General features: G+C 35.0%; 3 protein-coding genes across 8 annotated transcripts in view; 1 reads left to right on the forward strand and 2 right to left on the reverse strand.

Annotated features, from left to right (window-relative positions):
* LOC149926841 (uncharacterized) overlaps positions 1-17965 on the forward strand; it is a 293606-nt gene that overhangs the window by 149497 nt on the left and 126144 nt on the right. The window lies entirely within an intron of this gene.
* Positions 1523-9961, reverse strand: MESK2 (misexpression suppressor of KSR 2). 6 transcript variants are annotated; one of them, XR_016473587.1, is made up of 13 exons: positions 9824-9961; positions 7514-7615; positions 7069-7168; positions 6538-6658; positions 6388-6450; positions 6250-6310; positions 6009-6173; positions 5828-5931; positions 5589-5754; positions 5439-5523; positions 5274-5327; positions 4929-5075; positions 1523-2503 (listed from the first exon to the last, which is right to left on the reverse strand). XR_016473587.1 is itself a non-coding variant. In XM_090157611.1 (12 exons), exons 2-12 carry the CDS (start codon positions 7592-7594, stop codon positions 3982-3984), a joined length of 1026 nt encoding a protein of 341 aa, XP_090013737.1. In that variant the 5' UTR covers positions 7595-7615; positions 9824-9961; the 3' UTR covers positions 1523-3981. The 6 variants fall into 6 exon arrangements, 3 of the variants coding, with proteins under 3 accessions (XP_090013737.1, XP_090013735.1, XP_090013736.1); XR_016473586.1 differs by having other exon boundaries at positions 1523-4007; XR_016473585.1 differs by lacking the exon at positions 1523-2503 and adding an exon at positions 3908-4048.
* LOC149926845 (serine/threonine-protein kinase H1 homolog) lies at positions 10199-12550 on the reverse strand. The gene is made up of 3 exons (XM_090159184.1): positions 12463-12550; positions 11330-12353; positions 10199-11267 (listed from the first exon to the last, which is right to left on the reverse strand). Exons 2-3 carry the CDS (start codon positions 12224-12226, stop codon positions 10923-10925), a joined length of 1242 nt encoding a protein of 413 aa, XP_090015310.1. The 5' UTR covers positions 12227-12353; positions 12463-12550; the 3' UTR covers positions 10199-10922.

A 17965-nucleotide genomic window follows, 5' to 3' on the forward strand; every position in this document is an offset into this window, starting at 1 on the left:
GACCAGGGTTGCCACAAAATTTTCAGATTCAAATTCCCTGACTATTCCCTGTTTTCCCTGACCATTTTAAGAGATTTTCCCTGACTTATTAAAGCCAAAATTTTTCTTTTATATTTTACTTTTATCAGAAGTTAATAAATTTGATGGATTTATATTTCAGTAAAAAGGTTATTGCAATGTTGAAAAAATTAGCCAAACATTCATGGAAATAAATGATAATCGTGGAATTTGTCATAGATCTAGAGATAAATTACCTTCAAAAAGTGCCAAGATAAAATTGAATTCCCTGACTTTTCCCTGAATTTTTACCAGTTCTTAAAATTCCCTGACATTTCCCTGACTTTTTAGGCCCATTTTTAAATTCCCTGACTTTTCCCTGATTTCCCTGTTTTCCCTGACGCGTGGCAACCCTGGAGACGAGTTGGTAGAAGCGTTTTCTATTGGTTTTGAGATACGAAGCAACCAAATCCATGTGCTGAGTGCGTACGGCCCGGAAGGCAAACTTCACTATAGCTCGATGGCGCGAGAACCTCTTCCTGTTGATATCATCTGGGTGGAGTTTACTTCGGTTGTACCGGGGTTTAGTTTTCCGCGTCAAGCGGCGAAGCGAAGGCCTAACCCAAGGCAGGTTGTGGCGCGATGAGATGCGCTTGGTGGGCACATGAGCCCCCGTCGCCACCTTCAACGTGTCCCATGCGTCGTGGATCAAGGGCGGTAGGTGGATACTAGAGAGTTGAGCGGAGGTGGCCCTTCGGTTGGTAAGGCGACGTGCGATGAACTCGCATTCGTAAGAAAATTATGACGCGCTTTTAGTCACGTATGGAGTTGGAAAGGTCGAAATTTACGTGAACAAGGTTTCATTAAAGAAAATTCATTTTTGGCATGCTTTTAAGGCATTATGTTACATATGGTATGATGTTACATGATACGCTACTTTAGAAAGAAATAATAAATAAAACTGGAGTGTTTTTACATTAGTTTGAGTAATTACTTACATTTTCCACGTATTTTAAACTTACTTTTGTGTACCTTCATTGTTACAAATGCTACAGTTATAGTGTAGAATTAAAATGAATGTGTCAGGATTTTAAATGTGCAAATGTGTAATATGAATCTTAAGTAATTATACAAAAACCTAGTTTTATCTAGCATTTATAAAAAGTAAATTTTAACCACCGTTCTATTAGTTTCTAATTATAGGGATTGTTACCACGCGATTCTATCATACTTGAACTTCGTTATTGGATCGTTAATTATTTAATGATTATATCAATTTTAATTAAATTAACATAGTTTGTGCTACCAATACAGGACATACAACAGGTTTTTTATTTAAGTACTGTTAAAGCTGTGGTCATGGTTCTGGAAGAAATCTTTGACAGCGACACAGAAGCAAAACAATTTGGTAAGATTTTAAGAAAAGTATTGTTCAAAAAGCGTCTTTTTAACGTCAAATCAAAAACCCACAAAAAATCCTACTCACATTTTGTAATTTTGAACGAAAAATAAAACAAAATATTAATGATATTTTAAATGCACCATTTTATTTCATCACATACAATGCTTCTACATACCCTGAACTTAGATACAAATTATTAAACTTATTAGTGCCTTTTAATAAGTCAGAATACACGAAATTCCTTCGTATCAAGCTTATTATCTCTTTGTACTATTAGTTTCTAATTATTCAGATTACATTATACACTGAAAAGTGCAGATGGTCCAAGTTATTTGATAGATTATACAATTTTTTAACACAGCTGAATTTCACAGGCACGCTGCAGTATATATGTCAAAACAATGTGCATTATTTTATTGCAGCAAAAAATGTGAAATTCTTGCGTAAGCCAAGTACCGGTCCACAAAATCGAAACTTAATTTTAAAAATCATTTCATTCTTCCATCATAGAATTTAGTGTCAGTTGCAATTACAATCCGTTAACAAAATCAATTTCATAATTCTGACTAGAAAAAAACCTAGGCTATGTGGAAGACTAAAAAACCGGGTATGCCTGTGAAAATTAACAGCTCTAAAATTCTGAATTCTCAGATAACTAACACTTTTTAATTTACTTATGGAACGAGATCGAATTTCCCCTTCACTTGATACGTAACCCATTAAACTTACATATAACAAAATCTGTCGACACATTTAAAAATAAAAAACATAAATATTGCAGGTCACAGCTAAAATTAAAATATCTACAGTTGTCTACATTTTCTTATACAAAAAAAGGATGGATTGTTAAAAAAAAAGTACCAGTAAAATATAAAAAAGTCATATTCATATTGAAAACACTTAACCAACAATAAAGATCCACTAGCACTAACCCAAGTTAAAACCATTTTTTCTGTGTTTTTAAAGATACTTATCTAAGTTCTACAGTCTATGGTATTCATAAATATTGAAAAGCGTACTTGTCTCGTGTTTTATCTAAATTTCTTTAGAGTTAAAAATTTAGTACTGGTCAACTGGGTGGTAGGGGAAAACAAGTTATCAATCCTGCAACAATATCATCAATAAAGAATTTAAATATTGTAAAACATTTCTTTAACAATTTCTTGGATAAAGGAACTGCCTTATAAGTCTAAATAGTATTTGTGAAAAACCATTACGGTGTTCGCAAATATCTTCCGTTATTTTTTGTTACGTTATTAAGAGGGCAAGTGAGTGCACAGTGTTGAAAGTCCCATCAATTGTTTTTCAAGACACATTTTTTAAAACCATATATATTTGAAACGCAGAGAAAAATGGAAGCACGCGGCAAGTAAAAAGTTCCATTCAAACCCAATTCGATACAAAGATATTCCTCTTATACAAGCCCATTCATATTCTTGGAAAATAAATATTTATACCTTATGAAGGAAGAAACTAGTGTTCTAGTGCGCTATATTCCTTTTTTTTGCGTGTTACCGGTACTGGTCATTTTTAGATCAGAAAAATCGCGCAACCCAAAAATAGTTGTCATCATTCGACTTGGAAAATAATATATATATATATAAATTTTTCATTTGTATAAATGAGATATTTTAAAAAGAAATACCAGTAGTTTCTTCCAGTAAGGCACTTGCAATTCAAGAAATAATAAACGTTCACGTTAAAATTATATCACCACAAGAGATTTCGCTCAAAATACCGTAATGGAGGTAAACACTGGGTAAAAAGCGTACAAACAGCGCGCAACTCGGTTAAACAAATGATAAACGTCCTTGGATATATTGGAACCACTAACTTCAGGAGTGTTTATTAAAAATCAAAAATAAAGCAAAAACTTTTCATCAGAATTTTTTTCTGTGTGGTATCCTTATACGTGTACTTCTCAGACTGATAAATGGGGTGGAATGGGCCACGCAGGAGACAACTAACACCTAAAAACTGTTTTAGGAATATAATTTGTCTTCTACTTGAGTAGATGATCAAGCTTTTTACCCTATTATTTTTTGGTTATATAAATTTTCCTATAAATTTCTAAAACATTGAAGTTGTAAGCAGCGTGAAAAATTTCTTACATATTGAAATCTTGATACAGCTTAATTAAAAGGCGAGTGAGTCATCTCTTGTGTCAACGTCTATTTTAAAATTTTGCGATACTCTCAAAATACTAAGTGAATTTACCTTATTTCTTGGAAAATACATGCATTTCTTCAAGAAAGCCATTTATTTTAAAAAAGAAAAATAGATATTGATGTGTTTTAGGGTTATAGTGCGTTGAGATGACTTACTCTTGTAGATATTTTTTATAGCTGTCAAGATTTCAATATAGAATAAACCGTGTAGAATTTGTCTGAACTAAAAGCGGTTCTTTTTGTTAGAATTGTTCACAGTAGTTTTGATGAGTCAGTTGGTGCTGTTTTGCGTGTGTTAGTGTTTCATTTTTTTACCGAATTTGTTAGTTCTGGTTTTAACAAATGGTCGTGTGTAAGTTAATGGGGTTTTCCACAATGTGCACTTCTCGCTTGTTGTTGGGAACTTCGTTGCTCTCAACCTGATTTTCCTCCAGGGAATTCTGTTGAGAATTACTCAGTTTACGGTTGGTCATACAAGGAACTGAAAGAGTCGTGGGGAAAATGTAAATTTACGACAGGAACTAAAAGACTAAAATGAAGTATTTCCTCGCCTTCCTTCGCAAATATTAGTAAAATTTTAAGCGTAATTATTTTTTTAACAAGCCAAAAGCTATTACAGCAACCCTAACTTCATAAAATAAGTTTAATGGTATCTCAAAAGGAAATGGATATGTACACCTCGCAAACATTACAACAAAATACTGAAATTAAAATGGGTATCGCGCAAACGCGCTTTGTGGGAACTTTACAAACAACCCTAACATATAGAATAAAATAGGGAATACTCCGCAATAACAAGCACTAATATCTAATTGTTAAAATGTTCGGGCTGCTGTAACAATATTAGAATAAATTGAGCTACGAAATTTGATTAAATTTTATACCATTAAAAAGGTTTTCCAATTACTTAGAGAATAAAGTTAGTTTTTCTTTGGAAGGTGGAAATGATAAGAAACTAAAGAAATTTAGAAAGATTGGGCAGGAGGTAACATGCCACAAATGGTATTAAATTAAATTATATGATATATCACAAAAAGAAACCATAAGACTACAATCTTGCGTGAATGAAGTTGTTGGCAGGTAGTGGTTAAAGTACAGTCCATTAAAAATTCTTTCATGGTTAGTTTCGAAGATTTTTTCTCTCTCATTCCTTCTTTAAAGGTTCTACGATTAAACTACAGCCATATATTGTTCTTTTTTTAGGCAGTTCAAATTTGTAAAGGTTCATGCACAAAATACCATAGGGCCGAGAGTTAAAATGTTCCTTTTTAGCCAAGAAATGCCGAATAATAATGTTCAGAAAGAAGAGCGCGAAGATAAAAGAGGCACAAGTATGATCCAACAAAAAAATCTAAACTTACGGGACAAAAGCGCTACGTAAAGAGTCAATATTGAGCAGTTTAAAAAGAGATTGATATAGTTTTGATCATAATAAAGTTGTAAATCGAGACTTCTAGTAGATACGACTCTTTTTAAGCCTCCCCAGATTTAAGCGCTTTTAAGAAACCCTGAAAATATCATAAACAAGCCCCTTAATAACTATAAAATACCTTACAAAGCTCTGAGAATATGTAGGTTGGAGTGAAGAGATTTCACTGTACTTGAACCACAAAAAATGACATTTTTAAAAAAAATAACTACTGTACAACGAATAAAAAATCTTATCGGATGAATGGAAACGAGAGACTAAGAAATGATACACTTACCTTCTACACTGCAAGAAGAAGCGGAAGATGATTTGCGTCGACACTGGTTCAAGGCTAATGTTTCGGAGTTTTCAATAAGAGGCCAATTAGAAGAGTTTAACAAACTCGTATTTATAAGTGCCATGAAACCATCACCTGACGTTTGTCATAAAAATATATTCTTACCATATCCCAAGCCTTGAAGAAACAGGGTAAGAGCTTCAGCCACTTTTCCAGGCTGCTCCTCTAGTACCATGCCGCAGTCGGATAGCTTTGATCCAAATTCAAGATTTTTAAAGGGAACTAATTGCATTTTCAGTGTCTTTTGGTTTATACCTTCATCCATGTGGATTTTGTGGGATCTAAGCGCCCATTCATAGTAACCGTGTCGTCTAAGTGCGGCGAACAAGCGCCAGACATGAGAAGTACAGGGCACTTGAAGTTTTTGATGGTGTCTTTTTTAGAAGGGTCCATTTCTCTAACTATTCCAATATCAGTTCTCCTATTAGTCGTATATAGGAATTATTAATAACTCTTAACTATTCAAGTATATACAATTTTTAAGAGAAACCAACTTGATGAAAGAATCAATGAATAGTGAGAGATTGTGGGCATTAATGGATTTATTGAAATATTGCCTGTAGACTTGTGCCAAATCGTGATTTCTCTCCTCAGAGCACTGTTTTTGTTTTGAAAAATGTGACGTGAGTACCTAATTTATCTGGCAAAGATAATCGTAGCAAGTATTTGAACAACCTTGCCAAAATGATGCCACATTAAATATTCCTGGGTCGAATTGGTCATTCCAGAGCTTCGCAGATACATGGTATTTAGTTTCTGGTAGCCCCATTCTGTCCAGCCCGCTTGCGTCGAAGAAGCATTGACCAAGAACATCCCATCAACACAGTCTGGGTTCTCGAGCTAAACCGAAAAGCCCCACAACACAAGCGAATCATTATCGTAGCTTCATGATGGAAGATAACAAATGAAAACTTACAGCAAACCTAGCTAGTATGTTTGCTCCTGCACCTACACCAAAACCAATGAAGTGTTTCACACTGTTGAAATACACAACGCACGTCAATATTTAAAATACGCATTAAGAATAGATTTAATTATAAAAAAAACTGTTAACTTGTAAAATTTCATGACGGGAAGTATCATTTCCGCAAGTTGGTCCATTGTTGGATAGATAAACCTTATTGCCAATTAAGTTTAAATTAGTTTCATAGCTTATTTAATTTTACAAATCAGGTTATTAAATAATAAGTATCTCTCTAATTACCCTTCAGGTAACGGTGGGGCACCTTCCTCTTGGCCTGGTGCATTTATGTGATAAACGCAAAAGCTTTGCATTAAAGTTCGCATTTCTGGGTAATTTATAAAAGCCTGGAATGTTGACACATCTAGAAAATATCCAGATTACCAATTAATCACATATCAATCATTGTAGCATACCATACGAGCTTATTCAGAGAATTTTATTTCGTTTACGTAATTATAGTTTTGAAGCACTCCATGAAAAGGGCAAATAGATTTAATAATTGAAAATAAAGAATACATGTATTTAATATAGTGCGTTTATATTACAATGGTAAAATATTAATTGAATATAATTGCATAAAAATAAAAATTTTGAAAGCATTTAGTTAGAGAAATAAATTAGTTTAATTAGAATTGAAAAAATTCTGACCCCAGTAAATTTATTTATAGAAATTTAAATCCACTACTATTAGAAAATAAATATCAACTGAGTTGTACAATTTTCTCCGAATTAGTTGGTATGCTGATTATAAATCTAAGTACCAGTACGTACGATTGAGACCAATATCATGATAGGTGAATATTGCTGGTTTATTTCTTTCACCTTGCACCGCGACTAACATGGTACCGAAGGTAGTTTCAATACGATCCTCCTATAAATCATTTATACACAACACTAACTTAGTAACTATAAAACTTGATAAAAATAAGTTGAATAAAAACTTTAAAAAAAATGTGTTAATAAAATTAGCAGAGAGTACAAGTACCTCCATAATTAAGGTACCAGAAAGATACTGTGTGCATTGGATAGATCAGAAAAGAGACAGACTTAGAAAACACACAACATACAAATCTCCGAATACAAATAACTATTTTCAGCACTTTTTTGAGATATTATACCCTAATATTTTGTGAACCATGGTTAAACTGTGCTTTTACCATTCCAACACTTAACACTTTATTAATTAACAACGAAAATATGGGGGGAAATATCATACCTGAGAATACGAATCACTCCTGGAGAGAGAGCGAATGAGTGGAAACTGTAGCTCCACATTTCTTAGCTCTATATCATCCATTTCTGTGATGAATTTTCAACGCTACAAAATTGAACAACAAAAATTTAAAATGTGGAAATGTACTAAAAATACTACCCAAAATTCTACACCCTGTTTAAAGGGATAATTACAGATATTACATGTAATCGCTACAGCCTCTTACTTCATAACAACAACTTAAAGAAAAGACTTTTGGATTCAGAAAACGTAGATAACCATAGCAGGAAGCCCAGCCAGGAAATAAAATTCATTATAGGAAAAATACAATTATATTTTTCAATTTATAGGACGACACAGGACATAACGGGATTAAAATTCCTCAAATACAGGATATATTGTAAGGCAAATTTTAATCTTACAAAACAAAACAACGATTCCAAAAACCTTAAGGATGAAAATTTCTTATACATATAAATGACAATAATTTAAGACCAAAACAAGCATACGAGGCACTGAGGAGCCAACATTCTATTGCTGATGGTAACAACCGAATGAAGATTAAGAGTTTTCAGTCATGAATTAGTTTGATAAATGAAGTAATTAGAAAACACATATCAAACTTACAGGACATTTTCAAAGATTTACTGAATATTGAAATATGTTTAAAAATATATGATTTTATAGAAATTATAGGAAAGATGGGCTTCCCTTCAATTAATTATTCAAATGAAAATTAAACATTAACCTTAAAAAATCATGTTTATCTAATGTAGCACCCTCTTCAGGCTGGTGTGTAAAATACTGCCCAACTATGAAAAACATTGCCCCAATTTTGTTTTCCATACTAATGTAGCTGTTTATAAAAAATCTCATTCATAGATATTTAAGATGACAAATTCCTAGACATATAAAGGTTTAGCTATAAATGTGGTGATAGCTAAAATCTTGTAGATATATGTTATAATTAAAACAAATTATTAATCATCTTAAAACATGATAAGATGATCTGCAGTGCAGCCAGTCAAAAATAAAATTAAGTATAAATCCTTCCATGGTGTTAGCTAAATATTTTAGCATAATTTCATATATTTGAAATCACACTTGGTTAACAGTTTTATATGGATCTATCCATTTAAAAAAAAAGTGTTTTAAACTTAGAATTTAAACCCTTAGATTTAATATAAACACACCTAAAAGTAGAAGGAAAACTAAGATAAGGACATGTACATTGTGGCATAAAAAAGGAAAAAAATAACAGTAGGTATGACTATACAGTTTTACGTTCTAGGAAAGTGTGATTGATCTATGATGTTACATCTAAATTTAGCAACACGCGCCAAATTCATTGGATTCAATGAATACTGTAAATTATCAGGTACATATCTCAACTAGATCTATAAGTCAACTACTTTTTATAACTTAAAATATTATAATTTAGTCAAGAAAAAATTAAAAACCAGTTAAAATGTTCTATGAAGGTCTAAATGGCTGGCCCTCCTGTGGTAAAATTCTTTGAAAATGCCAAAGTGATTTGACCTTCCGTTTAAAATTAAATAAGGGTGGAGTTTTTAATTTTGATACAATTTTCATAAATTCAAAATATTTAATTTTGGGCATTAAAAATACTTAATAATTGACATGTTGAGTGCACACAGTACATAATCCAATGTAAAAATATATTTTAATTGAGAAGAGCCCAAATTTCATCATGACACTTCACACTTGAGGAAGTTGAGGTACATGATTTCAGGGAAAGAAATTATAACCTTTGGTACATTTATAAAATTCTTGATATGAGAAATAAAAAAGCTTATGTGTATAAGTAACATAATATATGTTACTTTTGTTTCGATCATATAAAAATAATCATGGAATCTAAAGAGTCATGTACATCACATAATCCAGTGGGCCTCAATAATAATTATGTCCAAATAAATTTTCTTTCTACACGGAAAAAATTAAGTTAAATACATAATAAATAGCTACAAATTTTAAGCAGTGATCTGAAGAATCGTTTGTTTACTAACAATTCAGATTAAGGAGAAAAATATCTCGGAAAAAAATGTCCTAGGGCGTAGGCCACGAAACCTTAAGGGGGGTCTCTAGAAATATTAAGTCAATACCCTTCCTTTAGCGAAATCCGTGTTGACCTACTGTGCGGGAAACAGGCCTACTCCAGGGCAAGGCCTAAGAAATCGATAAAACAATGGGAGCGAAAGGACACGCCAAATACAGGCCTGACTGCCCTGACAACGCCGAAACGGATAACACTAAAGATCACAAAAATTGAAACTTCGAGTTAATACTTACGTTTTTTAAGGGTAAAGTACTGTGACAGGACTAATTTTGACAGAAAGCGCTATAAAATTCGACTGTGTACAAAAGAACGACGCACTAAATAAACGCGAGCGACGATGAGCGTTGACGAAAAAACAGCGACTGGCGGAAGAGAAGGGAACGAAATTTTGGGGATTCCACAAAACGGGGGTGTGGTCTTACGTCACTCTCCACTTTCGTTGGACACGAATGGAGGAAAAGAAGGGGTGCTACTTGACGCGAAGCAGGCGCAAAACTAGTTACAAAAGGGGCCCCCGGGAAAAAATAACACAACTACGTGACTTTCATCACGGTATTCCAATTGTATCACAGAGGGAATAAAGAACACTTTGCAATAATTCTAAAATATTTCTTTATTCATTGTGTAGTAAAATATTAAAAGGCTATATCTGTTTGGCACAAAAACGATACAAATTTCTACTTATCCGAGTATTATATGTAAATTGGAACATTTTGTACTATTAATAAATGCAATAAAACTTTGAAATACAATATTTCAATAATTCGGGGCACTTTATAATATATAAGACCCATAATGGTGCATAAGCACTTTTCCAGGAATTTCCCAAAAATTTTCTTATATAAACTTTCTTCTACCACCTAATTAGCATAAATATATATATCATACAATAACATTTAAGGCACGGCACAATTTTTCTATTAAATTAAAGAACCAATATATCTCTTGGCACCATACTATAAATTATCATATGAAATAATTCACTAATTAAATTAAAGCTAAAAACCAATTGCACTTCACTTGATACAATTATAAGGCTACTTTAGGTTAAATAAAATTATTTCAATCACTAACTATACCAAGAAAAGCTAGTCATTAAGACTAGTTTTCAATTTTAAGTCTTTGTTTTTCTAAAAAAAGGCTTTCATTTGGTATAAAATGAGATAAAACGATCAAATTTAAACAAAAAATTAAAAACAAATGTAATATTAAGTTACATGTGCTAAAATTTTGCATTTAAAACAGTAATAATGAGGTTTAGGCCTAATTAAATCTTTGGAAAAATGTGAATTGAGTTTAAGATTATTTTAGGAGATCAGAATAATTTACACTTCAGCAGGATAAATGTGATGAGATATGTTGGTTTGACACCATGGCAATTATTTCCGGATCTGTTTGTAAAGCTTCTAATTGATGAGTTTGGACTCTGTGATGTTCAGATCTTAAAGAACGGCAGGATCTGGAGGATCCCGCTGACAACGATGATCTTTGGCTTCCAGTACGACGTAATCCAGAGGTTTGTCGGTGTGGACTACTTGTATAATAGGCGGCTGTAGGAAAAACTGTCGATATCCAATAATGCTGAGAGGCTTCTGCGGCAGTAAGCCTGATTTCTGGATTTATTGTTAGCAAACTTTGGATGAAATCTTTGGCATATTCTGATATTCCTTCCCACACCTGAAATACCAAAATCGTTATTTTGATCTTTCAATAATTAAAATTTAGGCCAAAAATCTTACAATTCCTGAAAAGCTGACTTTGCCTTTCAAGATCTGTTTAAATATTAGCGTATCTTGCTTGGCATCAAATGGAAAAGTTCCACTTAAGAGAATATAGGTAATTACGCCAATTGCCCAAATATCTACGCTACTAGTGTATGGTCTTCTGGCTACTATTTCCGGGGCAATGTATTGAGGTGTTCCACAAATAGTATGCATAAAGGGATGGCCATTTGATTTTCGTGTACTGGCAAAACCAAAGTCAGTAATTAAAAGTTTGGAGTCATTTCCAGGATGATAATATAAAAGATTATCTGGTTTCAAGTCCCTATGAGTTATGCCCAAACCGTGAAGATAACTAATTCCACTTAACACCATTCTAAGCACTTTTTGAGCTTCAAATTCATTGTAAAAACCATGGGTTTCTAAACGGTCTAGTAGACTGCCACCAGTTGCGAGTTCCATCACCATAAAAACCTTCAGATCCGTTTCAAAAACTTCTATTAACTGGATAACATTTGGGTGATTTACCCGGCGTAAGACAGTTAATTCAGCTTCAAAAACATCTTTCCCTTCTGCACTTTCTATCATTTTTATGGCGTATGGTTGGTGAGTTAACCTATCTTCGACTCTCACCACACGACTAAAACTTCCTTTACCTATAACAGCTTTAATTTTGTACTTGATATTGATTCTTGAGTCAATTATTACACTTTCTTTGGGCCTCAATGTCTTCCCTGTAGTTTTACGTGCAGAAGAGGTTTGCGATTTTGATCTGGTTGAAGATCGCCTTCTCTGTCTATTCCTTTTCGCAGTCTGGTTTGAAGTTGTATGTGGCTTTAATACTTGTTGAATATTAATGACAGAGTTATTTTTGGAATATTTATCATTCAGTGTTTTGGATTCTTGGCACCCCATAGTGGTTTTTGAAAAGCTATAGATTTAACAGCCCTCAAAACCAGGATGAATCATTATAAAGGTCATAGCTCAAAAGTTAATGGTGGCTTCTTCTAAGCCTTAGTTTTGTCATCTTGATCATTTTCCACTGAAATTATAGCAAAATATTCATTAACTTCACAAGAAAAATAAAGGGAAACACCATATGACACCAACATATTAATAGAATTATTGAAAATAAATTATTTTAGCATTACCCATGGCTTTTCAACGAATTTCGAACTAAACAATAAAAACCGAAAACAATAGAAAAACCCAGGGCTTCCACATTTGATATCTAAAATTTCCCTCGTGTAATAATTTCATTAAATGAAAGATCCCATTGTCTTCTTTTTTGACTTGGAAATTCCCATTTTTTTATACCTCGTTATATTTTGGAGCTTTTAATTCTAATTTTCATATAGGCATATATTCAATTTAATTTCTTTGTGAGATAACAACGACGGTTTAAGCGTGGTGCAGTGCACTAGAGTAAGCTAAGCAGGCGACTTCAGGAAAGGAAAACTTAATCTGCGACTCATAACATATCCATGGAATAAATATATAATTAGAGTAGACTCAGGAGACATGTCATGCATGTCTCCTGATAGACTAGAATAGGCAATGTTATAAGAAAGCTTAAGAATTACCTTTCTTCTCGTTTAACGAACGCTTTTCCCTCAGCGAAAGGCCATTTCCACTCACTTTTCCCGTTTTCCCTCTTAAATTGCATTATTCCATTTAAGCGTTTTGGAAGGTTGAAAAATCTCGAAAAAGGAAAAAATTCCCCGCATGTGGAAGCACTGGAAAAACCATAAGCTAACAAAACACTTCAACCATGCATATACAAACATCAAAGTCGCATTGTACAGGTATATAAAGTGAGGATAATAGTTCTTTTTATAAAATAACCTTGGCCATCTTGTTGAAATGTGGCCTCCCCGCTTATGCTGTGGATCCGTTTTCTCTCCCACTAAAGAGTTTATGAACTCATTCTTAGGCATTGGCCAAGGGCGTATCCAGGATCCCCCCCCCCTTAAATACGCCCTTGGCATTGGCTGAACTATTCCAGGGCAACATTTCAACAAGCTGGGCAAGCGTAAAGACATTTTATAAAATCAACTATTCCAGGGCCTGTCCGCCAAACAAGAATTTTTCAGGTGGGTGGTTTTCCGCCCCAATTGGGCTGCTTTTCGGAAGCTGTTGCGGGGGGAAAAGCTTTGGGCGGGAGGCGGTTTCTTGGGCTAGTTTCAAAAATTCAAGGCGAAGTAACGGGGTACCGGTATTCCCCCTTTCACCCCATTCTTCATTACGGGAACCCATAGCGTGGATGCTAGACTCCCCGCTGAGGATAGAGCCCCCAATAATCCCTCTCCTGGGGATTATTTTGCGGAAATTGGGGGCATTTCCATGACCCGACACCTGTGGTGTTTTCTTTGGAAATGGTTCCATTACCTATCTATCCAAAATTATTTTAAAATAAAGCGCCAATAGGCGCTTAAATAAAACATCTTTAAGGATATCACCCAGAAGTCAGTGTTGCCATATCGTGGGAAATTTTCCATATTGTGGGAATTTTTGGGGTCCGTTTTGGCCATAGAAATCTCATAGGTAACTAGAATGCTGCCGCCTACGGCCGAGCTTGACGCCAGTTCGCCTTGAACCTTCAGCCAATGAGAGGCCGTAGAGTGGTTCCGCCAAGGAGGATAAGGAGGATAATAATCCTCCTTGGATCCGCTACTATAGCGGGAGATAGGTGACTTCATTCTCTCTGGTGACATTAAATTCTTGGCAGAACCACTCTTTGAGCTCTGATTGGCTGAGATCTGGCTATCGTCTGCCACGGCGTTTGGCCCATTTTCCAGTTACACGGCAGCATTCTAGTTACCTATGAGATTTCTATGGTTTTGGCTCTGTGCGAAAAAGGTAATTTTTTTCAAAAACGTTGATTTTGTGGGAATTTTCATGTCTGCGGGTATTTATCCTATGTTTTTTTAATTTGGTTATTAATAGAAAGCTCGAAATTATCTACAGCAGTGTATTTTCGTGAATATTGGTTTTTATAAATAATATAAAGGAGGTGCCTCCTATAATACTACAATCAATCAATGAATATTCCTAACAACCAAAATCTTTAAACATTTTAATTTAAATAAAATTTAATTAGTAGATTAAGTAAATTTTTAAAAAATTTGGAAAATTATGGCATGTTTTCCGTTGAGTTTTCGTTGGGGGTGGCAATTTGCGGGACATTTACTACCCAGCAATGGGAATAGGCGAAACTATAAAGTCCAGGGGTGAAAATTTTCCTTTATTTCAACAAACGGTAATATGCAGATCCTGTATTCCTGTCTCTCGGATATATAACTTCTTGGCAATTTCCTTGTAGAGTGGTTCCGCCAAGGAGGATAATAATCCTCCTTGGATCCGCTACTATAGCGGGAGATAGGTGACGTCATTCTCTCTGGTGACATTAAATTCTTGGCAGAACCATTCTTTGAGCTCTGATTGGCTGAGATCTGGCTATCGTCTGCCACGGCGTTTGGCCCATTTGCCAGTTACACGGCAGCATTCTAGTTACCTATGAGATTTCTATGATTTCGACTTGTGTGGGAATTCGGGCTGGTTTTCTAGTTGTTTTGTGCGAGATCTAAAAACACTCTGCCGCCTATAATTATTTTTAATCCTATTCCTAGCTACTACTTCCGCATTGATGATTGCTTAAGCTGCTAGCGCATTTTATGGCGTTTTTCTTTGGGTTACTCCGAAACCGCTGTCAACTCAATTTCGGATCAAAAAATAATGACGTGTGACGTCATCGATCCTTAAGAGAGCGGACGAGAGTACTTTTCCAATGATAACCGTAACTTTTTCGGATCAGTATTTTTGGCGCGCTTTTCCCAATGAGAAACAATAGTTTCTCCAACTTTCTTGTATAGAATTCAGACGCGTTTTATTAGGCCTAGAACGCTGTAAAAATGAGTCAAAAGGTGATTTTCGGCAGAAATAGCACTACGGCCACCATGTCCTTTATTGTTTAATGGAAAGATCTCTGAAGCTTCAAATTCCGCGACGAGGGAATAACACATTTCACGGGTTAATCGAAAATTATCCCTAAACTATAATTTTATCTTATTAGTCTATAGTCTACCTTTACATTACAATATAGTAGAGGTAGTAATAAATTTATGTACTTCTTAATTTGAAAATCTATCCACTACATTTTTAATAAATCCCTCAATTTTCGGATGTTCTGCTTCATCCTTAAAAATATGTTCCAAAAAATCTTCATCCTCTGAACTTGATAATGAAGATTCTAATAATAACAAAATAATTCGTAAATCTTCTTCCCTGGCCGCCGCCATTTTCCACAAAACTTGCTCCGAATCCGTTGATCCGTCACTTATCTCGGATCAACAGAGAGCAAGAAATCAGCCACTCTCGCGGAGCAACGTCCCAATGGGAACGCGAATCTCTGCTGGATCTGCTCTCGAAAGCCCAATGGGACACGCAAGGACCTCCGGAGCACTCCGGGAGCAGAGAGAGCAGCCCAAAGAAAAACGCCATTATTTAATGTATTCCTAACTTTTGGACATATTTATAATATAAATTTTGTTTTTTGATTATTTGCACTAATTAAAATAAATGTCTTACAAAAAATATTTTTTAATCAAGTTTTTGTAATGAATGTTTGGTATCTTGATCATACAATCCCGAAGACTGATCTCTCGACAGCCACGTGATTTTCTGTGCAGCCAGTCCACCCTAAAATTTGTAGCAGACACTCCTGGAGGGAGCTATTGGCAACTTGGCTCGCGTGGCATGAAGAGCTGGCCACCACCACGGCTTATTTATTAATTATTGAGGTCCGAAGAGGATAAAATCGAGTTTGAGAGCTCATTTTATCCGTAGATTATCCCTTAGGAGGCCCCACTATTTTCACGGTCGTTCCGAATTGTTTTCTGTCCCATATATATATATAAATCTTTTTCGCAGTGTGGTGTATTCCTTTTTGTTATATAAGTCTTAATTGTAGTGAAGTTAATTGTAGCATTTTTAATTGTAGTTTTATTTAAGAATAGTGTATTTAGTATTTGCATTTCCCTCGCCTAAACAAACCGATGGCTTTCGCCCGAGAAATGGGGACTGATCCCCTAAATGATTGTGAGTAATCTAAATATTTAATGTTAAAAATTGTGGTCAGAGCATTTGAATGTCCCGCGCTAATGACAGGAAATCAGAATCAGATTTCAATTTCGTTTATTATTTTGTGTCCGTAGAGTGTATAATATTGACCCACGCCCTAATTTACTGTATAGCATTTTAATTCCCGCGCTATAATATTCTTATCGTCTGATATTTGTTCATTGTATGTATATATATTTTAATACGTAAATAAAGATTTTTGGAATTTAATCGCAGGCAAAGTGTTACCAGACTGAAATCCGAACTTCCCCCTTTTTTCCCCCTTCCCTTATTTTATAATCATTCTCTCGCTCCGATATCTTTCACCCCACCAAAGGCCACGACTTGCAATTACCATCATCTTCCCTTAGCCTTGGAGAAAGTATCGTTGAGATCGTTAATTGGTTAAACAATAACGAAAACGAGAAGAAGAGGTTATACCGTCCAAAAAAACTATGTGTTCTAGACAAAACCTGTAGACTAAAAGTCTAAAACCCTTTTGTGTGGGTGAATAATTAAAGGGACTCCAAAGTTCGGTGGCAAAATGTGTGTAAAGTCAGTAAAGTGCGAAATTTACGGTTGACTTTGCCCGCCTGTGCCAAGGCCGAGTGAGGGGTTGGGGGGAATGAAAAGCATGCTCAATTTTCTTTTTTTTTTTGGCCACCGAACTTTGGAGCCCCTTTAAATTTGTACTTACTTCGCTACATAGACTGAGGTGCTCGATGGCCCAGCTTGCATACGATAGCAGACGCTGATCAAAATTTTCCTAGTGCTACAGCAGTGCTACTAAAGGCGCCTCTAACGGCTGGTCAAACGCTTCTCCCGTGTTTCGAAAGTGTTAAGAGGTTTTTTGTATGGAAGCGAAGAAGAATAAAAAAACGAAATTCAGTAATTCCCTTTTTACCTCTCCGAGGGGACAAAGTCCCCTAGGACGGGTTATACAATCACCGTGTGTGTGGGTGTGTGTGTCCTGCGAACGCGTTCGCATTTTCCGTGCAAAGGTTAATCAATGTACGCAATGTCTCGAAATCTCTGCGTTCGCAGTTTTTCGTAGTGTTGGCAAAACCACCGTGTGAAGGTAAGCGTTAACGGATTATTTTGCGGATGGATTTGGTTTGGGTGGTGTTTTTTCGTTAACGCTCACCGTCGTGACGGTTTTAACTCAGTTTTATTGGGTATTTAGTTATTGTAATGTTAATGCGTAGGTTGTGAATGTTGAGTTCGTGTTATAACGGTTGTGGGTGTTGAGTTTGTTGTGTTTGTGTTATGATGGTTGTGGATGTTGAGCTCGTGTTATGACGGTTGTGGGTGTTGAATTTGTGGTGTTTGTGTTATGATGGTTGTAGATGTTGAGTTTGTTGTATTTGTACGGGCGTTTTATCTCCAATTTCTTCTTAATGACTTTGGGACGGAGTGCTGAGTGCTATGCAACCTCTCAACATCCACACGGTATTCGTCTTAGTATCAATTTGCGATTTATTCTCGCCGGCCGGGAATCGAACCCTGGTCTGCTTCGTGCAAGAGATTTACTCTAAC

The sequence above is a fragment of the Leiobunum rupestre genome, chromosome 9 (assembly GCF_980474605.1).
Source record: "Leiobunum rupestre chromosome 9, qqLeiRupe1.1.hap1, whole genome shotgun sequence".
In the NCBI taxonomy this organism is placed as follows: domain Eukaryota; kingdom Metazoa; phylum Arthropoda; class Arachnida; order Opiliones; family Sclerosomatidae; genus Leiobunum; species Leiobunum rupestre.

Bases quoted from the DNA above. Each gene is read 5' to 3' on its own strand.
- LOC149926845 (XM_090159184.1), bottom strand. From the start codon at position 12,226: ATGGGGTGCCAAGAATCCAAAACACTGAATGATAAATATTCCAAAAAT. The intron at 11,268-11,329 runs GTAAGATTTTTG...TTGGTATTTCAG, and splicing joins AAGTCAGCTTTTCAGGAATT to GTGTGGGAAGGAATATCAGA.
- MESK2 (XM_090157609.1), bottom strand. From the start codon at position 7,594: ATGGATGATATAGAGCTAAGAAATGTGGAGCTACAGTTTCCACTCATT. The intron at 7,169-7,513 runs GTATGATATTTC...AATGATTTATAG, and splicing joins GGAGTGATTCGTATTCTCAG to GAGGATCGTATTGAAACTAC. The intron at 5,524-5,588 runs GTATAAACCAAA...TTTGGATCAAAG, and splicing joins CAAAATCCACATGGATGAAG to CTATCCGACTGCGGCATGGT.